Raw genomic sequence first — 23,428 nt, forward strand, 5'->3', positions numbered from 1 at the left:
GAAGAAATTGAGAAGCCCCGTGAATGTTTCAAGACACTTTTGAAACTCTCTCGTGATGACACAGAGGCCGTAGCCACACAACACACAAAAACAAAACACGTGGCCGGCGAGGGCCTTTCTGTGCGGAGTTTGCATGTTCTCCCCGTGTCCGCGTGGGTTTCCTCCGGGTGCTCCGGTTTCCCCCACAGTCCAAAGACATGCAGGTTAGGTTAACTGGTGACTCTAAATTGAGCGTAGGTGTGAATGTGAGTGTGAATGGTTGTCTGTGTCTATGTGTCAGCCCTGTGATGACCTGGCGACTTGTCCAGGGTGAACCCCGCCTTTCGCCCGTAGTCAGCTGGGATAGGATCCAGCTTGCCTGCGACCCTGTAGAACAGGATAAAGCGGCTACAGATAATGAGATGAGATGAGAAGACAAAAAAGCCCCAGTGATGAGGGTTTTCTCCACGCTGGCAACCCGAGAGTGGTCTGAGGAGAAGCTCAGCCTGCAGGCAGTGAGGTGCCACTCTGAGGTAAATCCCGGGATGTGTGAGAGAGAGAGTTTATTCAGGAAATGTTTGTGTTTGAGTGTAGAGTGAATGTGGATTTATATGTCAGTGCTGAGGAACAGCTGAAGGTTTCTTCCTTCTTTATTGTTTTCTCTTTATCCGCCTGTTTCTCTGTGACACTGCGGCTTTGGGTTGGTTCTGATTCTCCTGAGAGTTTGTGTGGAGTGCACTCGGTAGGGAGCACACACAGATTTGGGATGCGGCTCTTTATCTCTCCAGTGGAATTCACTTTTCTGGGGATTCTCTCTCTGTCTGTCTGTCTGTCTCTCTCTCTCTCTCTCTCTGTCTGTCTTTCAGTGTGTGAGAGAGAGTCATATGACAAACACATGCTCATAAACAGCTATGATGAAAACGCTGATCTCATGCTTTAGGAGTGTAAATCCACACCGACACGATATATCGCAATCCAACTACATTATTATCGCGGATATATCGATTACACTACCGTTCAAAAGTTTGGGGTCACTTTGAAATATCCTTATTTTTGAAAGAAAAGCACTGTTCTTTTCAACGAAGATCAGTTTAAACTAATCAGAAATCCACTCTATACATTGCTAATGTGGTAAATGACTATTCTAGCTGCAAATGTGTGGTTTTTGGTGCAATATCTCCATAGGTGTATAGAGGCCCATTTCCAGCAACTCTCACTCCAGTGTTCTAATGGTACAATGTGTTTGCTCATTGCCTCAGAAGGCTAATGGATGATTAGAAAACCCTTGTACAATCATGTTAGCACAGCTGAAAACAGTTGAGCTCTTTAGAGAAGCTATAAAACTGACCTTCCTTTGAGCACATTGAGGCCCACTTTACACGGGGACGGTCTGAAACAAAAACGCAAAAGTCCGTTTTCGTTCTCACTTTTTTTTCCGTGTCTACACGGCCGTTTTCAAGGAGGAAATCTGCGTCTATACGGTGACGCATAAATGTGTGGAATTCGATTGGATGTGCATGCCAGGCGGCTAGGTGGTGCTGTGAAAGACCTCCGCTATGTCTGTACGCATGCGCAACGTCTTCCGTCTTGTCTGATCTGCACATCTGCGCCGCGAAAACTTTGACTACTCTGGCTATGGCTACTCGTGAGGTTAAGAAAAACTTCGTCTGGACAGACGAGGAGGTGGAACTCCTACTTCAAGCCACGTTGGACTACAAAACAGCAAAAACACTGAACGGAATTGACTGGGAATCAATGGACTTTCTTACTTCCCGGGCTGGCATGTACAGTATATGACATATGTATGACGTAAACGCGTACCCGACGTGAGCAGATCCGAGCAGAGTTTCGCGTATTGGGTAGTTTAGACGGATATGCAACGGTGGCTGTTTTTAACTTATCCACTCTGGAAGGCGTTTTCAATTTTTTCCGTTTTTCAGCCTCGGAAACGCCGTCCCCGTGTAGACGAAAGGCACTTCCGATAAAATATTTAATCGTTTTTACCCGACAGCGTCCTCGTGTAAACGGGCCCTGAGTTTCTGGAGCGTCACATTTGTGGGGTCGATTAAATGCTCAAAATGGCCAGAAAAATGTCTTGACTATATTTTCTATTCATTTTACAACTTATGGTGGTAAATAAAAGTGTGACTTTTCATGGAAAACACAAAATTGTCTGTCTGGGTGACCCCAAACTTTTGAACGGTAGTGTATATTGTCAGTAAAAGTGATCCGGATGTACGGGTATATGCCATTCACTCATTCGTTCATTGGGCTATTCTTGGGTTTCACATGACGCCACATCTGCCTCATTAGTTCATCGCTCGCATGAATAATGCCCAGAGGTGGACAAAATACTCAACTTCGTTACTTAAGTCAAAGTGGTGTAGCGGTTAGCATGGTCGCGTCACAGCAAGAAGGTCCCGGGTTCGAACCCAGCGGCCGGCGAGGGCCTTTCTGTGTGGAGTTTTGCACGTTCTTCCCATGTCTGCGTGGGTTTCCTCTACAGTCCAAAGGCATGCGGTTAGGTTAACGTCGGGCGCCCTTGAACGAGGTACTGCTCCCCGGGCGCTCTGGTGTGGCTGCCCACTGCTCGGAGTGTGTGCGTGTGTTCACTGCTTCAGATGGGTTAAACGCAGAGGATAAATTTCACTGTGCTTGAAGTGTGCATGTGACCAAAGGTTTCTTCTAAAAGTTCTCCAGTCAAATTTTTACTTAAAGTTCATATCCTGGACCAATTTCGTGTTTTTTTTTTTTTATATGAAAGTCTGTCCCTTTACACACTCATCCAGAAGGGTAATTTTGCACAAGGCCGTCTATCTACAGCAGAAAAAAATAAAATAACAAAACGCATCTGGAAAAATCCCAAGGGAGTCTGGAGCCAGATTTGTGACGTCACCTGCGGAAGCGCCAGCAGGCTGCGAGAGCTTTAGCAGCTTAGCAGCTAGCGATTTTGTATTGAAGTATGGAATTGTCACCTGAGCACAATGTTGCTTCACCTTTGGATGAAGAATATAATGAGATGTCAGAATTATTTCTTACCCTGGCAACAGTCAACTTGTGAATTGCCGATTTTCTTGGTCTTTTTCTCGGCTCTGCTTGGTCCTCGGCTTCGAGGGCTTCAGTGGATGCGGTGCTTCGCCTTCTGTCAGGGGAGACGAACACGGCTGGCTCCTTTGGTGACGCTGACACAGATGGAGACGGTGTTGCTTTGGGCATTCTGACAGATGGAACTGCGTCTTTTTTCAGATCAAGTTGCCTCGCAAAGCCCATTTCCCACTGCAAATAGTTCTCAAAGTCGTCGGGCTTTATGAAGCGAGCCCCGCATATGATGCTGTGGTCTGGTGCATGTTGCCAGTTTTTCCGGGTGCCTCGCACGAAGCGCTCCCGTTTCTCCCTCATTGTCCGGTGTTTTGGGAAACGATGAGTACTAATCCCATCATGATTGGTGTTGCTACACCCTCCTATGATGCATCTGTTAACCATTTTAATAATTACGCGATAACGTTGAAGAAATTTGCAGAAAACCACCAGGTCATTTTCTCGTAAACAAACCAGCGCTGACGTAGGATTCAGAAGGAGGCGTCCTGCACGCGACGTCACGAAAATCAATGTTTGCCGGGAAATCCAAATGCCAAGTTTTTTCAGAGGCGGACCAATTCGCCTCAAATGGCTTGATTTCAACTGAATTTTTCTGGTTTTGCGCAAAATGCAAAATGTGACAGATATTTGACCAAAGTTTAATATAAAATAAGAGAATTACACTGATCTTGCTCCTGAATTTACCCGTGATATGCACTTTAAGTTAAAGTACTGAAGTACAGGTAGTCGTCGACTTACGACTGCGTTTGGTTACGACTGACCGGCCGTAAACCGATCTGGTCGTAAGTTGGCCTGTGTTAAATGACCGTAAGTATATTGTGATGTGTAATGATATTGTAATCATCTTAAAGTCTTATTTTATCAACATTTTCTTATTTCATTCCCTTGGCTCATTATTTGGTTGAAGTCAAACACTGCGTACTACACTGCGTACAGTACAATTCGTTTAATATGTGCAAAACAAAAAATACGAAATACAGGTGTGAAAAATAGAAAACATTTTAGTTTGAAACATACCAAAATACAAATGTAAAACATAGCAAAATACAAAACTTGGTGACCGCTGGCATCACTGGTGCTTGGCTGTGGGTCGTCTACGTCGTCATCAGCTGTTGCAGCGCTCGGGCTGGCGGGAGGATTTGCTCGTTTCATAAACCAGGAGCTGGGGCGGAAACTGTCGTACGCTCAGCTAGCTCAGCTGGGAAACACTTGCCAGTCATAACCAGACGGTCATAAAGTCGATCGGTCGTAAGTCGCATAGGTCATAAGTCGACGACTACCTGTACTTGCTTTTAAAAATACTTAAGTGTTAAAAGTACATTTTCTGTCAACGCATCGTTGTATTATTGCCACAACGCTTACAAAACCTAACGCCTCTGAAACAACTGACCAGATTTACTGACTAACTTGTAAAACCTGTAGAATAAAAACCCGGTAGAATGTTACAAAATGAAATAACTGAATTGACAGATCCATTGTCACTTTAAATTTTTTTTTTTAATTTTTTATTTTAACACGCTTACCCACCCCCACGAAGCAGCATGGGTAAGAGCTCTGGCAGTATCAGAATCCTCAATAAGATGCTCGCTAGTTTTTCTCTTTGGCTACTGGTAAAAAAATATACAGTAGCTATCATAATTATGCGAAATCACAAAAGCTACAGTGTTAACATTACCAAAGACAGAAATGTGAATTCACGAAATCAACGCACGCTGTGACATCATGGTGGTTTAATGTTAAGCTAGCTAGCCAGTGAAGCTCCACCTGACATGCTAGCAAACTCTTTTCAAACTCTAAATCATATCGGGTAGCTAACGCTACTAGAAAATAAAGATTTCTACATTCTGTTTAGTTGGCAAGATTATGCTAAAACGCATTTCTGAAAGGACTTCAGATAAGTTCACGTTATTCATGTTAGCGTAACTCCGTTTTTACATGCTAACTAACAGCGTCCAAGTTAACTAGCTGTGTGTTAACGTTAGCCGTGGACAAGGCTACGGCAACTTGGTGGGCAAATCCATAGAAAGTCATTTGACTAACCAGACTGCACAGCTATTGCGACGTTATCGCGAAAGCACCGACGACTTCATTGCAAGCTTTCTCTTGGAATAAAACGTTTATATCCCTCAATGTGCTTCCGCAGGTCGGACGGCGAGTTTTTGTAGGCTGTGATGTGGTTCGTTTTCAGCAAACAAAGCAAACATTTAAAACGAAATGAATCTTTAATCCAAACAGAAAACTGAAACATGGGTTCTAGCTATCGCCATGAGTGCGTGCGTTCTCCAGAAGAACCGCCTCCTTCTATTCTGCCGTCAACTGATCGTGTTAAATAGTAACGCTGCTGAGAACTCACTGATCTTGATTTTATCCAGTCTGTGGCTGTGACATGACTAGTGATTACTGATCGGCTCTCTGTGTCAGCTGCGAAAAACCAATCACGTTTTAGAAAAGAAAAGAAAAAAACATCCACTTTCAAAGCTGCTTCATAGTAACGAGTAACGAGGACCTGGACAGAAATGTAGTGGAGTGAAAAGTACGATATTTGTCTTTCAAACGTAGTGAAGTTAAAATAATAAGTTTTCAAAAAAATATAAGTACACGTACTCAAAAAGTGTACTTAAGTACAGAACTCAAGTAAATACACTTTGTGACTGTCCACCTCTGAAAACGCCTTACGCTTGCGTTGTTCGAATCGATCAAACCGTGAAACTGATCAAAGTTTCTTCAAGGTTCCCCGTGAACTAATTAAACAAAATAAATAAATAAAGGGTGAACGAACACAGGATTTCACAAAAAGGCGTGGAGAAAGGCGGCTTTTCAGTGAACCTCTGACTGAAATTGAAGGGAGCCGAGTCGAAGCGTGCTCGAGTTTGCAGTGATCACTCGGTGAAAGGTTTGTACACTTGTGCTCATAAGTTTACATACCCTGGCAGAATTTTTGCTTTCTTGGCCTTTTTTCAGAGAATATGAATGATAACACAAAACCTTTTTCCCCACTCATGGTTAGTGGTTGGGTGAAGCCATTTATTGATAAACAACTGTGTTTTCTATTTTTAAATCATAATGACAACAAAAAACATCCAAATGACCCTGATCAAAAGTTTACATACGAGCAATTCCAGCGTTATGGACGTGACACTTGAACTCAAAATGGCAACAAATGACCCAGTGCATGTTTTATTGTCTCCCAGTATTTAAACAGGTGTTGCATATTTTAAGGCTGTACCATACTGGAGAAGTGATAGAACAAGAACAATTCCCATAGTACATCTAGGGCATGCCAGGAAATGCCAATAAAAGATGCGTTATGGATGTGACAGAAAAAGTATCACTTTTCTTGGGTGACTGTACATTTTTATCAAACTCTGTGAAATTGTAAACCTAATGTCGAAATGGAGATATCCGTTTGATAGAGGGGTCCAAGGTGAATATTAAAAAATCTTTGTTTAAAATATTTTGTATTTCATGCAGAGTTTCGGAAGGAAAAGTCAGCGTTATGGATGTGATGAAATTCCGTTATGGATGTGACGCGTCTGAAATAGACATGGCATATGTTTAGAAAATCAGCAATTTAACCACCATAACCCTTTGAAAAACTCTCTAAATATCAGCTAAAACTATCAAAGTTCTTAAATAATATTTAGGATGGCTATTGTTTTGTGGATTTTAGCATACATTTCTGTGGCTTGTGGCAATAATATAGAATTGTACATCATCAAAGTTGATTTTAGCTTGGGTTTTACATTATAAGAAAGAAAGACTGACAGTGACATATTAGGTTGGTTACAAATTGGTTCAACTTATTCACATCTGTAAAATACAGGCCTAGGTGAGATCTCTGGGAGTGGTTTTGATGTTTTACATGTTGCTTTATTTTTGCATGGTGAGGTTGACATTTACATGGAATTGCCCACACCCCAGTTCTTAATACCATGTATTGCCCCCTCTAACATCAATGACAGCCTGAAGTCTTTTGTGGTCGTTGTGGATGAGGCTCTTTATTTTCTCAGGTGGTAAAGCTGCCCATTCTTCTTGGCAAAAAGCCTCCAGTTCCTGTAAATTCCTGGGCTGTCTTGCATGAACTGCGCGCTTGAGATCTCCCCAGAGTGGCTCGATGATATTGAGGTCAGGAGGCTGAGATGGCCACTCCAGAACCTTCACTTTGTTCTGCTGTAGCCAATGACAGGTTGACTTGGCCTTGTGTTTTGGATCGTTGTCATGTTGGAACGTCCAAGTCCGTCCCATGCGCAGCTTCCGGGCTGATGAGTGCAAATTTGCCTCCAGTATTTGCTGATAACGTGCTGCATTCATCTTTCCTTCAACTGTGACCAAGTTTCCTGTGCCTTTGTAGCTCACACATCCCCAAAACATCAGCGATCCACCTCCGTGCTTTACAGTCGGAATGGTGTTCCTTTCATCATAGGCCTTGTTGACACCTCTCCAAATGTAACGTTTATGGTTGTGGCCAAAAAGTTCAATTTTGGTCTCATCACTCCAAATGACCTTGTTCCAGAAGTTTTGAGGCTCGTCTCTGTGCTGTTTGGCGTATTGTAGGCGAGATACTTTGTGGCTTTTACTTGGTTTTAACAGAGCCTCTGATTTTCCACTTGTTAATCAATCACAGTTTGAACACTGCTGACTGGCATCATCAATTCCGTGGATATCTTTTTGTATCCCTTTCCTGTTTTATACAGTTCAACTCCCTTTTCCCGTAGATCCGTTGACAATTCTTTTGCTTTCCCCATGACTCAGAATCCAGAACTGTCAGTGGTTGGATGAAAGATGCGAGAGTCTGTCTGGATCCCAGACACTCACTCAGCTTTTATGCACACACACTGATTACAAGCAAACAGATCACAGGTGAGGATGTTACGGTACCTTTAGTAGCCATTCAAACCCATGTGTGTCAACTTCTGTGCATGTAATCAGACCAAAATCACCAGAGTGTGTGAACTTTTGATCAGGGTCATTTGGGTAGTTTCTGTTATCATTATGATTTAAAAAGAGAAAAACACAGTCGTTTGACAATAAATGGTTTCACCCAACCACTAAGCACGAGCGGAAAAGATGTTTTTGCGTTATCATTCATATTCTCTGAAAAATGGTCAAAGAATCATAGATTCTGCCAGGGTATGTAAACTTATGAGCACAACTGTATCTCCCTCTCAGCTCTGTCCTTAGTGTTTTCCAAGTACTTTTCTTGCTATGCGTCGTTATTTTACGGTACTTTTTCTTTAGTCCCGAAGCGCTAAAGTCCCCAGCTGTTTCTTTGTTTCCTCCTCACAAAGTCCAGATGCATGAAGGTCGCGACAAAATTCTTCCCCGGCCGTACAGTTACAATGCGCCGTGATCACTTCTTCTCCGCCTTGTTTAACTCGGATCCAGGTCTTTAAAGGGGTTTCTGATCTTTGTGAATGATTTAGCTGAGAGAGAAGAGCCAAGACACGTGAGAATCACGCCAACTGTTGTTTGTTTGCGCTTCGTTGTAAAGACTTGAATGAAAAGCTTTAAGGGCAAAAACAATCCAGGATTCATTGGGCAGCGACTTGATAGCGAGGTCCTTTACCCAGCCACATATTAAAAAAAAAAAAAAAAAGTTGTAAGGCTCCATACTCTTCCACGCTTTCATCTGTTTTGCAGTGTAGAAGGACGTCTGCAACACCAGATATAGTTTGAGATGTCGGGGAACTCGACTGAAGGGTAGTTTTCGAGATCGTATGACGAATCCTTCTTTCCCAGACTGTAGGGGTCGATTCCATTGCACACAGCAATCTTGAGCAATTCCAGCGTTATGGACGTGACACTTGAACTCAAAATGGCAACAAATGACCCAGTGCATGTTTTATTGTCTCCCAGTATTTAAACAGGTGTTGCATATTTTAAGGCTGTACCATACTGGAGAAGTGATAGAACAAGAACAATTCCCATAGTACATCTAGGGCATGCCAGGAAATGCCAATAAAAGATGCGTTATGGATGTGACAGAAAAAGTATCACTTTTCTTGGGTGACTGTACATTTTTATCAAACTCTGTGAAATTGTAAACCTAATGTCGAAATGGAGATATCCGTTTGATAGAGGGGTCCAAGGTGAATATTAAAAAAATCTTTTGTTTAAAATATTTTGTATTTGGGCAATTCCATGTAAATGTCAACCTCACCATGCAAAAATAAAGCAACATGTAAAACATCAAAACCACTCCCAGAGATCTCACCTAGGCCTGTATTTTACAGATGTGAATAAGTTGAACCAATTTGTAACCAACCTAATATGTCACTGTCAGTCTTTCTTTCTTATAATGTAAAACCCAAGCTAAAATCAACTTTGATGATGTACAATTCTATATTATTGCCACAAGCCACAGAAATGTATGCTAAAATCCACAAAACAGCAAAACAATAGCCGTCCTAAATATTATTTAAGAACTTTGATAGTTTTAGCTGATATTTAGAGTTTTTCAAAGGGTTATGGTGGTTAAATTGCTGATTTTCTAAACATATGCCATGTCTATTTCAGACGCGTCACATCCATAACGGAATTTCGTCACATCCATAACGCTGACTTTTCCTTCCGAAACTCTGCATGAAATACAAAATATTTTAAACAAAGATTTTTTAAAATTCACCTTGGACCCCTCTATCAAACGGATATCTCCATTTCGACATTAGGTTTACAATTTCACAGAGTTTGATAAAAATGTACAGTCACCCAAGAAAAGTGATACTTTTTCTGTCACATCCATAACGCATCTTTTATTGGCATTTCCTGGCATGCCCTAGATGAACTATGGGAATTGTTCTTGTTCTATCACTTCTCCAGTATGGTACAGCCTTAAAATATGCAACACCTGTTTAAATACTGGGAGACAATAAAACATGCACTGGGTCATTTGTTGCCATTTTGAGTTCAAGTGTCACGTCCATAACGCTGGAATTGCTCATTTCATGCAGAGTTTCGGAAGGAAAAGTCAGCGTTATGGATGTGACGAAATTCCGTTACGGATGTGACGTCTTCTGAATAGACCTAAAGCCAGCAGCGGCTTCTAGATTACGAGAGTACTCCGATAACTTCTCGCTAGTTGTTTGCACTACGGCAGCCGTTTTACCGTAGTTTGCTCGACCACCAGCTGTTTTAGCGGAAGTGAAATCGCTAAGAAGTCACGTGACTGAAACCCAAGAATAACTGGGTTATTCACGCGGCTCGTCGTCATGTTTTGTTTGCTTAGTTTGTTTGAGATTTCAGTTTCCACCAAGATCGCTGATTGTCCCTTGTTGCTGTTTTTCTAGCTGAAGTGACATGAGGGGCGGCACAGTGGTGTAGGGGTTAGCGCTGTCGCCTCACAGCAAGAAGGTCCGGGTTCGAGCCCCGTGGCCGGCGAGGGCCTTTCTGTGCGGAGTTTGCATGTTCTCCCCGTGTCCGCGTGGGTTTCCTCCGGGTGCTCCGGTTTCCCCCACAGTCCAAAGACATGCAGGTTAGGTTAACTGGTGACTCTAAATTGACCGTAGGTGTGAATGTGAGTGTGAATGGTTGTCTGTGTCTATGTGTCAGCCCTGTGATGACCTGGCGACTTGTCCAGGGTGTACCCCGCCTTTCGCCCGTAGTCAGCTGGGATAGGCTCCAGCTCGCCCGCGACCCTGTAGAACAGGATAAAGCGGCTAGAGATAATGAGATGAGAATGAGAAGTGACATGAGGAGAAACTTTGAATCAAGGCGCGACCATGTGACAAATCGGCACCAAGTAAGTAAATAAAGCCGTGACACGCTTGGTAGGATCGCTTTTATTTGTTTTCTCTTCCTCCGTAAGGACAAGCACGAGGAAAGAACGCTGATCAGATCCCGAGTGACTCACAGACCATTTCAACATCTTCAGTTCAAATTCTCAAAGAACCCTTTAACCCTGAAACCCGTTCAGTATGTTGATATTAAACTAGTGGTGTGGTTGTTTGCTTGCTGTTTTAGCATTTTTCCCGCGAGTCGCTGTTCGCATCAGTGATTTCACGTGGCTGCTGTTATTGCTCGGCTCGGCTAGCTAAGGGGAAGATTTGTGAGCTGATTCTCTTTGTGCTAAAAGACTAAAGTGCTGCTGCATTGCTCTCTTTAGGTGGAGATGAGGTGAAGGTCGGATCCCGCTGCGCCGTAATCAAACAGCATTGTGGGTAATGTAGAAGACGTTTATTAATGAATCGGAGTGACTCACATTCCGGAAGATTGAGTGGAATATGACGACGCGGTTGTTCTCCGGCTCTCTGAGACGCGAGCTGGCGGGATGTTGCTCTGTGGCCGCGCTGCGCTCCCGTCTTCCTGTCCTCACGTGGCTGCCGGTGTACAGTCTGACGTGGCTGAAGATGGACGTGCTGGCGGGACTCACCGTGGGCCTGACCACCATCCCTCAGGCTCTGGCCTACGCCGAGGTGGCCGGCTTACCTGTGCAGGTAATAGCTCCACCCTTACGCCTTTAATTACGTTAATGAAGGGGACTCGATCATCCGAGAGTTCACATCTGGGAGAAGGAGATCTTTAGGAAAATCCCCTCGAGGAATCTGTTCCATTAAACCTTTTAATTTGTTAGTAAAATCTAAAAAGTTTTATTTTCTACTGCCAATAATCCGTGAAATTCACACCTCGTACAAAACGTAAAAAGAAATCAGTGTGGCTTATTCAGAATCTACTTCCTGTTTCTGTTTCCTGTCGCACTGCTCGTGATCTGTGGTTCTGTGGATTCAGAATGAGGAACAAATCTTCTGAATCAGACTGAATCTTCCCCGTCTTTTCCACATCGTCGTTATTTACAGTGTCCATGTCCTCCCAGTCATCTTCACTGTCACTGTCCCCAACATACATTGCGCATGTAATGGCTGTAATAAGACGCGTACTGTTGTAGTAAATTTTGGTCATTTCCTGCAGTTTTGGACACTGTGCAACAGCAATAGAAGTTACATTTTTAATATCATTTTTTTAAAATTTAATTTTATATTTAGAATGTTTCAATTAGCTTTTATCTGTAAAAAAATAAAATTTAATTTATAATTCTGTGAAATGTTTTATATAATCTTTTTAAATTTTTTTTATAACAATTTAATTGATAGAAAAGTGGAGAATTCTTTTTAACTCTCTGTGTGTGTGTGTGTGTGTGTGTGCGCAGTATGGTCTGTACTCGTCCTTCATGGGCGGTTTTGTTTACTGTGTGTTCGGGACGTCAAAGGACATCACCCTGGGCCCGACAGCCATCATGTCTCTGCTGTGTTCGCTGTACGTCCGAGGAGACCCGGTGTACGCCGTGGTGCTGACGCTGCTGTGCGGAATCCTCCAGCTCGCCATGGCTTTACTCCGACTCGGTAATGATTTTTTAAAAAGCACTTAGATTAGATTTAGTTCAAGAGAATTTTATTAACCAGGCTTCACTTTTACAAACACAAGTAACAGGCACTGAATAAAATGAGGCACTTTTTTTTTATCAATTTAAAATGAAATGCATGATAAACCTGTTCAATAAAATCTCATTACTCATCGTTCATTCAGTTTCACTGCGTATGCAAAAAAAAATCAACTAAGTTTTGTTTCCTCATCAAACTAACTTTCTACTGCTTAAAACATTCTCATCAAAACGTTCATGCTGTTTATGTTTACTTATTTTACTGAATTTAATAATGATGAATTAACCGAGTGATATACAGTCTTTACTTCCTGTTCTTTATCCTGGACATCTAACAGTGGTTGCTAGATTAAATACTGAGCAGCTTTTGGTGGATCATATTCTCCTCTAATTATTTTTTTAATAAGCCTTGTTTTTCTCAGTTTTCTTTTCATTTTTTTTTTTTTATTTATCCTCTCATTTTCACCCAATAGACAAGGAAGTGTGTGTGTTAAGTCTGATGCGTGCAGAGTTTTAGCCATGTTTTAGTTCAAACAGCTTCATGTTTCTTCTCCAGGTTTCCTGTTGGATTTTATTTCCTATCCTGTTATAAAGGGCTTCACCTGTGCAGCGGCTGTGACCATCGGCTTCGGACAGGTCAAAGTGAGCGTATTACACACACACACACACAGACACACACACACACACACACACACAGAGAGAGCTCTGTTTATTAAGTCAGTATTCAGCCGCTGGATGTGTTTGAAAGATGTTTCTCCTCTCCAGTCTGAAGTTCTTCTTCGGTTCTTCTGCAGTTTAATTGCATTGAGGGAAATATCTGAGATGCGTGTTGAGGTGTTGTTGGTTTCCTGATGAACATTTTGGTCAGATTCTGTGCACATGCTGTTCTGAACACGACTGGTTTGTAAATATGTCTGTTTGCTTGTACAGGACATTTAAAAAAGCTCAAAGATACTCTGTGTGTGTGTGTGTGTGTGTGTGTGTGTAGAACATTCTGGGTGTGAAGGACGTCCCTCAGCAGTTTTTTCTGCAGGTTTACTACACTTTCCAGAAACTACCTGAGGCCAGGTAGGTGAGGAGTATGAAGGAGAACTAAAACAAACAAACAAGTAAATAATATGCAAATTCAGAAATAAATAAAAATGGCAGTTGCAGAGCTAAATTGCAAGCACAAAGCTCATTTTTTTCCATTATCTTTTCTCTCTCTTTTTTTTTTTTTGTCAATATTTGTCCTTTCTTTTTTTTTTTTTTCCTCTCCAAATTTTCTGATCTTTTCCTTCCCGGTGAAATTCTTCTAATTTTCTGTTTCTTTTTAACTCAAGTGAAAGCCATATATTTAGATGTTTCATTTATTTTATTTTAAAGCCTCATTTTGTCCCAATTTTCATGTACAATTTATTTTTAAATCCCAATGGTCTTGCAATTTTTATTTATTTTTTGTTTTGTTTAAAAACCCAATTGTATCCCAATTTTCTTTTTTTTTTTAATTTAAAAAAAAAAAAATTCCCCAATGTTTTAAAGTGCTTTTCCAAATCTAATTTTCCTGCAGATTTTTTTTTCTTTTTTCAAATCCAATTTTCTCACAAAATGTGTTCCTTTTTTAAAATTTTTTTATTTAGATTTTTTAAATTAAATGTATATTTCTGTAGATATATTTTTTTGTGAGCCTCATTTTCTCCCAGTGTGTTGGCGGCTGTCCGTGCAGTAACTCAGCCAGTGATCTCATGTTTCCTCGTCCTCAGGGTTGGAGACGTGGCTCTGGGTCTGTCCTGTCTGTTTTTCCTGGTGATGTTGACGATGATGAAGAGTTCTCTGGGCTCTGTTGGAGATAACCCGTCTCCCGTAGTGACGCTGTCTCGGGGTTTGGTGTGGACACTCGCGACTGGTGTGTACACCGTGAATAAACACTGCGCTTTTTCACTATCATGTTTCACACAGAAATGAAACGCGGGATTCTGTTTCAGCACTCGTGTGGAAATGAGCAGGAGATCTCACGATGTGAAACATTTCGCTGCTCCATCTTTAACTTTTTTCTTTAAGATTGACCTTAAACTCAAACATTTCATGTTTCAGTGAATAACTTGTTTCTCGTTGTCTAAATCTGTGTTTGGACCAAATTTGTTCGCAGAAATCTTGTTTTTCTTTTCTTGTTAAAATCTTTCTGAGAATTTCGTCTTACTTCAGAGTCTGGGGGCGGAGCTACAGTTGTGGTCAGAAGTTTGCATACAGTGACATGAATGTCATCTTGGATCTGAATGTCGTGGCAATATTTGGGCTTTCAGTAATTTCTTTTTCTGTGGCAGAATGATTGTACAGCATACAGCTTTCATTAAAAAAAACCACTAGAATTTGATGCACAAGTTTTTTAATTTTCTTTGGGTTTTCTGAAATCAACACAGGGTCAAAATTATACATATAGGGTTAAAAATTTACATACACTCACTTAGATTATTAATTCAGAGGTGCTGAAACTTCCAAAACATCTCTTATCTTGCCAAGGCCAAGGTCTCTTAACTTCCTGTTAGTGGTCATGATTGACTAGAGCTGGTAGCTTCTCTGTGCCTTCATAGAAAGGGTTTGTTTACAGCACTCGTTGGATTGACCAACACACAGTAAAATGGGAAAGTCCAAGGAGCTCAGTGCAGATCTGAGAAAGAGGATCGCAGATGTACACAACTCTGGAATGTCTCTTGGAGCCATTTCTAAACAACTGCAAATTCCAAGACAAGTTCAAACAATTGTATGTAAGTTATTGTGAGGTGTAGTCACTTTGCCAAGCCACTTTGCTTCAAGAAAACCCAAACTGTCACCCTCAGCTGAAAGGAAGTTGGTTTGGATGATCAGGAGCAACCTGGGAACCACCATGGCACAGCCCTGCCATGAACTGGAAGCTGATGGATCACTGTCGACAGTTCAGATCACCATGGACTAAGAGGCTGCTATCCAAGAAATAACCCCCTGCTCCAAAACTGACACCTTCAAGTTTAATTAAAGTTTGAAGCTGACCACACGGACAAAGAAAAAGCCTTCTGGAGGAAAGCTGTATGATCAAATGAGACAAAGCTTGAGTTGTTTGGCTGCAGTGACCACTATGTACAGAGGGACACTGTACCAGCTGGTGGTGGTGGTAGGATCATTGTGCTCTGGGGCTGTTTCATTGCACAAAGTGGATGAATAATGAAGAAGGAGGACGACCTCAGAATTCTTCAGCATAAACCATCAGAAACTTGAACACGACTTGGGAGTTACAACAGGACAATGAGCCCAAACACGCATCAGAGCTGGTTGTGGAGGATAAAGCAGGCGAACGTTAAGCTTAAAACAAGTCCTGACTTCAACCCGATTGAAAATAAATGGAACGCGCTTATAAGTCGAGTCCATGCCAAGGAAAAAAAAATTTAATTGAACTCTACCAATTCTACCATGAAGAGTCGTGAAATATCCAACCGGAATTCTGCCAGAAGCTTCTTCATGGTAAACAAAAATGTTTGGTCAAGGTGAATGTTGCAAAGAGACGTTTTACCCAAATATTCGGTGTGCTGTATGTATAATTTTGACCCTGTGTTGATGTCAGAAAACCCAAAGAAAATTAAAACTTGTGCACCAAATTCTAGTCTCATTTTGTTTGAATGAAAGCTGTATGCTGTACAATCATTCTGCCACAGAAAAAGAAACGACTGAAAGCCCAAATATTGCCGCGACATTCAGTTCCGAGATGACATTCATGTCACTGTATGCAAACTTCTGACCACAACTGTACACACACACACACACACACAGTTGTGATGTCACTAAACAAACTTCAGCACTTTGCACCAATCACATTTTAAATCAGAGACTAATGTTACACCTTGAAGCTTTACACGCACAACTTGCAGGTGTAGCTCACTAGCCACCACAGAGAGATGGTAGTTGCTATGGTTACTATAGTAATTATTTTTTTTTTTTTACATGTTTGCTGTTAAATCAGTGTAAATCAAAGCGCAGCTAGAAACCTGACTATTAGCTGACCAGGAGAAGGACATGGGGGCGTGTGCTAATTTGCATGTTCATGTATATTGATAGCTCTTGACATTTTTAATGAGGCTATTAGTTTTGAGATGTTCCTGAGCCTTTTTTTTTTTTCCAGTTATTTTTTCCCTTTCTCACGTTAAATAACCCCTGGTTTATGTGTACTCGCAGTCCGAAACGCTCTGGTCGTCATAGCAGCAACATGCGTGGCGTATTCTGCTGAGGTCACAGGTCACAATTTCTTCACCCTCACGGGGAAAACAGTTGCAGGACTGCCCCCTTTCTCAGCCCCGCCCCTCTCTGAGATGACAGCCAATGGCACGCACGTATCATTCAGTCAGATTATACAGGTTAGTGCACGAGAAAAGTTTCATTTATTGACAAATTATTTATTTCAGATGTTACAGTTTATATTTTAACTCCACAGTTTTATCATTTCTGATCATGTGATTTCACTGACCAATCACGTGTCTCCTCAGGATCTGGGAGGTGGTTTAGCTGTTATACCTCTGATGGGTGTGCTGGAGAGCATCGCTATTGCTAAAGCGTTTGGTACACACACACTCACACTCTCTCTCTCTCTCTCATAAAACGGAGTTAATAATTTTTGGAGTTAATAACAAACCTGGTGTGTGTGTGTGTTTTACAGGAAGTAAGAATAATTACCGCATCAATGCTAACCAGGAACTTTTTGCCATCGGTGTGTATCCTACAGAATGTTGTGTGTGTGTGTGCATTCAGTGTAAACAGTTAATAGTGTGTGTGTGTGTTTGCAGGACTCAACAACATCTTGGGTTCATTTGTCTCTGCGTATCCCGTCACAGGCAGCTTCGGGAGGTGTGTGTGTGTGTGTTCAGGTCATATAATAACTATAACTCTGTATGAGTGAAATAAATGAGTGTAAGTACAGGATGTTCTGTGTTTGTTCTTTGCAGAACTGCTGTAAACTCTCAGACTGGAGTGTGTACACCTGCGGGAGGTATAGTCACAGGTAACACACACACACACACCCTTCAGTAACAAATAAATCTGAGCTGATCTCGTGGACCATTTTACGCAACAGTATTATCTTGTGATGTTATCCACCGGAACTATCAGGGTGTAAAGTGAGAGAAAAAAAACCCTATGGTTAATAATTTGCACTTACACTCTGTGTGTGTGTGTGTGTGTGTGTGTTTTAATTTGCATGTAACATGTTAACAGCTTACCTGTACCACATCACATTATTATGGTGTAGTTCAGAACTCATCACTCCTCAGTGTTATAACCAGGCGTGCAAACGGCGCGCTTTTCAGCGCATTCTGCTTTTTCCCCGGCATTTTGGGCGACTTGTGTAATTCGTGCAGATCCGAAGAGTTTTTTTTGGGGGGGGGTTGCTCTCCGGTAATCCACTCTGGTAGTACAGTGAACCCTCGTTTATCGCGGGGGTTACGTTCCAAAAAGGACCCGCGATAGGCGAAATCCGTGAAATAGTCAACTTTATTTTTTTACAACTATTATACAATACAAATGTAAAGCATTTGTTTAAGAAATTAAAAAAAAAAACGTTCTTGCAAATAACTATGACAGTTTTTAATACTTTTAAAATAATAATACTGTAATAATACTGTAAAATAATATTTTAAATAATGAATACGAGGTTAGACACATTGCGACTCACGCGTATTTCACAGTCCCTCTGACTGTGCACTCTAAAAAATAAAGGTGCTTCAGTGGTTCTTCAAATCTCTAGATGGTTCCATGGAGAGTCAAAACTCTGTGATGAACCATTACATTATGCGAAATGTTCTTCACATTGGAAATGGTTCTTCAGAGCCTGGCATTCTCTTACCATTTGCTGGTCAATGCACATAGGCTATGTTTACACAAATCTGTCTTCACTGCTCAAACAAATGGTTTAAATGGTTCTTTAAAGAACTGTTGCATGAACGGTTCTTTGAAGCCCTGAAAAAGGTTCTTCTATGGCATCACCCTGAAGAACCGGTACTGGCCCCATTATTTTTTAGAGTGTGCCTCTTCGTCCTGACTCCGCTCCGCTGTAGCGTCATTTTCTGCTGAAGGCTGTGGTGCAGGTGTCTTTTTCCGAGAGAAGAACATAGTTATGGGTAGTTGTTGGCACTCTTTTTTCTTCTGGGCAAGAAGATTCTTGTAAACAGACATGCCACCTTCGATTATATTTGAAAACTGTAACGAGCGACACATCAACGGGTCCCATTCTTGTGCCACTCGCTGAAGTTCAGTGTTCTGAACACAATGCACTGTAAAAAAAAAAAAATCCGCGAAACAGCGAAGCCGCGAAAGATAAACCGCGTTATAGCGAGGGTTCACTGTAATGATAGACTCGAGTACTGTGCAGACCATACAACGTTTGGTTCCCCCTGGTGGATATATGGAACCATTGACAGTAAGATTGACAGTGTAGCTGCTGGCTGCTATTATAATATTCAACAGCGTTCCGTTACAAACTGCTAGCTGCTACACTGTCAGTGGATGGAACCGATGGCTGGGCAATCTGGTTGCTAAGGAACGTGACTCCCGGGCTTTTCCTCAGATAGGTGTGTTCATTTATCAACTTGCTGAATTTCATCTACTAGTGTGTATTTCTTTGGAGCCTCGGTGACTGGGAGTAAACGATCAGCGTTGAAGTGGAAGTCATTTACTCGTCTACAATCAAAGCGTAAGTGTTAAAATAATAAACTTTGTCTCTCGTAACCTAGCCTCCTTCATCTAACCATATTAGCCATGACCTATCCTTGGGGTAAAAAACGCCTGAAAAACGTAATGTTATTTGAGGAGTTGCATGATGACTGTATATGTTCTCAACGTAGAGTCTACATGGGTTAATGACTTTTTGTTTTTTGTTCCTAGATAATATTTAAGTGCTGTAATACTGTTCTATACGTGCAAGAATTGGTCTTATTAAAGCTTGTGGCTGTCTGGCGTAGTTAAATGCTAACCGTTAGCATCCGACTAGCTGCTATTTTAGAACATCGAGTGATCAAATGGTAATGTGTAACCCGTGTGTGTGTTATGAGTTCGTGGTGCATACATCCATCCGTGGTAGCCTAGGGCTGCACAATTAATCGAATTTAATCGAAAATCGCGATTTTGGCTGCCATGATTAAATTAAATGAAAATCGCGATTTATTTCCATTTAAAATGCGAGCTCTGCTGCATATCTGATCAAGCACTTTTTGACCAATACTCCGCCAAACCATTAGGGGCGAACCGACGCATGTAAGGTTTCATTACTCCGCCTAAATAAGCAAGCAAGCCAAGTCACAGTAATGAAACCTTACATGCGTCGGTTCGCCCCCTAATGGCGTGAGAGTAGGTAACAGATTGAGGTGAGAGAGAAAAGCTAACTATGTCGGAACAACAGACTATTTAGCACTGGAGGCAACGCTGTGACCTGCCTTCGCTCATGTTTAAAGCCAGAGCATGTTGATAGGCTGCTCTTTCTAGCTAAAAACTTGTAGGCCTCAGTATAATGCTATGTAATTGTTGCAATTGAGTTTTCAGTTCCTTCATCCTTTGGTAATTTCTTGGATAAATTTCATTTATTTGTCATTTGGAAATCTGAATTTCTCTTTTAAATTTCATTCTGCACTGAAAGCTGTTCATATTGTTTTGAATATAGTGAAATAAAATTTAAGTGATTTCCCTAACATCAAGAATAATCGTGATTAATAATCGCGATTACAATTTTGATCAAGATAATTGTGATTATCATTTTTTCCATAATCGTGCAGCCCTATGGTAGCCACAACATTACAGTCACTTAGGCTGTCTAAATTAAGCAAAAACATTGGCGAATTTCGCCTCCTTTCAAAGTCAATGAGAGCGAAGCGAAATTCGTTTGTGTCGGGATGGACCGTAATGAAGTCTGACTGATATTTTGTGTGTGTGTGGTGGTGGGGGGGTCCGCGTCGCCACGCTACCTCACTCTTTTTTGACCATGGTTGTGTTTGCATCCCTGTATAACACTTAGCAGTTTAGATTGTTTGTCCCGCGGAGTCCGCAGCCCCGAGTTGGCAGCGTGGCCACCGCAGGGAGAATGGATTTTGAGGAGCTTACAAGACGCCACGGCGTCAAAGTTCAATGTCCTCTTAGTGTTGAAGAGTGTAGCTTGGCCATTGGCGATGCTGTCGGCCATGATCACATTAAGTCGGCCTCACGCATGAGCAATGCTGTCGTGGTCTTTCTTGGTTCGGTAGATAAGGCTCGGGAGGTAATTGCCTCGGGCATTGTCATTAATGGTACTCTTACGCCTGTTCTATCTCTCAGTACCCCCGCGACGAAAATGATCATTTCCAATGTCCCCCCTTTTGTCGGTGATGAGTTGATAGCGAGCCACCTTAGGCGGTATGGCAAGATTGCCTCCCCAATGAGGAAGATTCCCCTAGGGTGCAAATCGCCCTTGCTACAACATGTTGTGTCTTTCAGAAGGCAGGTGTACATGGTTTTGGATAAGGATGACAGTTCTCTTGACTTGGCCATAAAACTGAAAGTTAGTGGGTTCGAATATACGATCTATGCAACATCTAACACTTCTCTAGTGTGCTTCTTCTGTAATATGACGGGTCATGTAGTCCGTGACTGTGTGCGCAAAAGGCAGGGCGAGGCAGGGCAAGGCAGGGCAGGGCCGTCCTCCAGCGTAGCGGAGCAGAAGGGAAGTGAGCCACCTACCGCGGGCACCTCTACTGACGGTGCTTCATCAGCCCTGCTAGGTGGGTCTTCCCAGGCCCCCCCGTCCGAGTCCTTGGCCGAGGTGGCCTCAGAGGCCCCAAGTGATCTACAGCCATCAAGTGTCAGTGCGTCTATGCCTGACGATAGGAAAAAGGTACCGGTAGATGCTGTCTGCTCCGAGGCTCAGCTGATTAGCCTCTCTGCGGGCAGTGGCGCTATGGGCACTGACAGTAGCGTTAAGTTGCCCTCTGTGGAGCCTGTTCTGAATGACGCTGCCGTCAATAATATGATCTCGAAGGAGCTCGCTGCTTTGAGCGAGGCTGCAACTGGTTTTGCCCCAAGCATTAGTGGTGAGTCAGGTCTTAATGCGGTGCCAGACAGTGGTGTTGATATGGACGCAGATGGGTTTAAGGCGCCTAAAAGGAAGGTTGAGACGGCCGATCCTGATTGCAATCCCACTAGACCCAAGAGAGTCGGTACCACAAGCATCCATTGTGATAGCGATGATGACTCGGTGTGTTCTACAGCATCAGATACTTCACTGGCCGATCTTATTGGGTCCAGTGGAGAAATAGTGGTTCATTATAAAGCGGAAGAGATAAGCCGCTTCCTGAATGAAACAAAGGGGCAGCGTGGTGTCGAAGTGGAAAAATATTTCCCAGACCGATGCCAGTTTATCAATGACGCCGCCTGTTTGATAAAAGAACTAGCGTTTACCTCTATGGAGACAGCACGTCTCCGCAAATTATTGGTTAAACTCAGGAAAAAGGTGCGTGAAGAAACATCACTCCCCCCTTTACTATAGCCACTATGATAAATTCGCTCAGTATTGCAACTCTGAACTTGAATGGTGCAAGGGACAAAAAGAAGAGACTTACGTTAATTGATTTTATTACTTTAAAGCGCATAAACGTTGCTATGGTTCAGGAAACGCATAGCGACGATGCCATTGAAGTAGAGTGGAGAAAAGAATGGAACGGAAAGATTTTTTTTAGTCATAGTTCATCTGCAATAGGGGGTGTGGCAATAATGTTTTCCAGGGATGCTCTCCCACACTCCCGTCAGGCGCAGGAGTTAGCGAGGGGGAGACTTCTCATGGTGACAGCGCATTTTGACAGTAATGTGATTGTTTTCCTTAATGTGTATGCGCCAACTAATGGTGCTGAAAGGGTGACCTTCCTTGGTAAGGTTGACGAGGCGCTGAAAAGTCTTGGCTCAGAGCCTCTTCTCTTTATTGGGGGGGATTTCAATTGCACCGAGGACGATAAGGTGGACAGGAATCACATAGAGCCCCACATTCCATCTCAGAGGGCTGTAGTTCAGCTGGTCCAGACTCATGACCTACTCGACGCTTGGAGGGCGATGTTTCATGGGGTCAGACAATACACTTGGTCTCATAGCAGGGGTAACTACATTTCATTTGCACGCTTGGATAGGATCTATATTCCAAGGCTTCAACTAAATATAGTTAGGTCTTGTACTATCGTGCCTACTGGCTTTTCTGATCACTGTGCTGTATTTTGTAGCGTGTCTATCAAGGCTTTCAAACCTAGAAGTGCCTATTGGTGCCTCAACACATCGCTTTTAGAGGATGAGCATTTTAGGGACACTTTTGTGTACTTTTGGGGCATTTTTAGGGGGCAAAAGGGTTTATTTTCTTCTCTACGAGACTGGTGGGAGTATGGGAAGACTCAAATTAAGATGCTGTGTCAACAGTTTACCTCCCATGTCACTAAAAACATTGTTTCCTCGCTTAGAATGGTCCATGAGATATGTGGGGAGGTTTCTTGGGAAACTCAGGGGAGCCTTGAGCTCTCAGGAGGCTCGCCTACTTCAGGATTATGGTGGTGGGATGCTTCACTGTGACAGTAGCGATATGTTTCCTGAAATGTACCTTTCGCCAGACTTAAAGGAATGTAGTTATGCCAGTCCTCTGTTGCACTTTAATGATCGTGATGGCATATACTTGTACTCAGCAAGTGGGAAGGTGCTGTACAGAAATGTAGTGAAGATGCTGCATAGAGGGAGCCTGAAGGGCAGACCAGATGATGTGTGGAGAGAGAAGTTGGGGATTACTGATGAGGTGAAACCTGTATGGAGGGTGCTATACAAGGCCCCCTCTGCGACGAGAACAGGTGATCTTCAGTGGCGGGTGCTGCATGGGGCCGTTGGCGTGAACGCTTTGAGGTCTGTGATTAACCCTGAGCTGTCCAACACCTGTCCATTTTGTACCAGTAGGGAGACGATATACCATTGCTTCTTGGAGTGTGGCCGACT

At 42.5% G+C, this 23,428-nt stretch overlaps 1 protein-coding gene across 4 annotated transcripts in view; it reads left to right on the forward strand.

The window, feature by feature from the left end:
* Window positions 1–445: 445 nt before the first annotated feature.
* slc26a11 (solute carrier family 26 member 11) overlaps window positions 446–23,428 on the forward strand; it is a 30,961-nt gene continuing 7,978 nt past the window's right edge. For 3 of the 4 annotated variants that reach the window (XR_009651707.1, XM_060911200.1, XM_060911202.1), the window contains exons 1-11: window positions 446–512; window positions 11,180–11,510; window positions 12,221–12,413; window positions 13,008–13,093; window positions 13,440–13,519; window positions 14,194–14,336; window positions 16,634–16,812; window positions 16,942–17,014; window positions 17,112–17,162; window positions 17,239–17,299; window positions 17,398–17,453. Coding sequence is in view for 3 of the 4 variants with exons in the window: in XM_060911200.1 (XP_060767183.1) it covers window positions 11,298–11,510; window positions 12,221–12,413; window positions 13,008–13,093; window positions 13,440–13,519; window positions 14,194–14,336; window positions 16,634–16,812; window positions 16,942–17,014; window positions 17,112–17,162; window positions 17,239–17,299; window positions 17,398–17,453 (1,135 nt within the window). In the remaining variant the exon portion in view is untranslated. Of the gene's footprint in view, window positions 513–10,632; window positions 10,817–11,179; window positions 11,511–12,220; window positions 12,414–13,007; window positions 13,094–13,439; window positions 13,520–14,193; window positions 14,337–16,633; window positions 16,813–16,941; window positions 17,015–17,111; window positions 17,163–17,238; window positions 17,300–17,397; window positions 17,454–23,428 lie in introns of those variants that run through there. The other variant, XM_060911201.1, reaches the window with a different exon arrangement.

The sequence above is a fragment of the Neoarius graeffei genome, chromosome 27 (genome assembly GCF_027579695.1).
Source record: "Neoarius graeffei isolate fNeoGra1 chromosome 27, fNeoGra1.pri, whole genome shotgun sequence".
Taxonomy (NCBI): domain Eukaryota; kingdom Metazoa; phylum Chordata; class Actinopteri; order Siluriformes; family Ariidae; genus Neoarius; species Neoarius graeffei.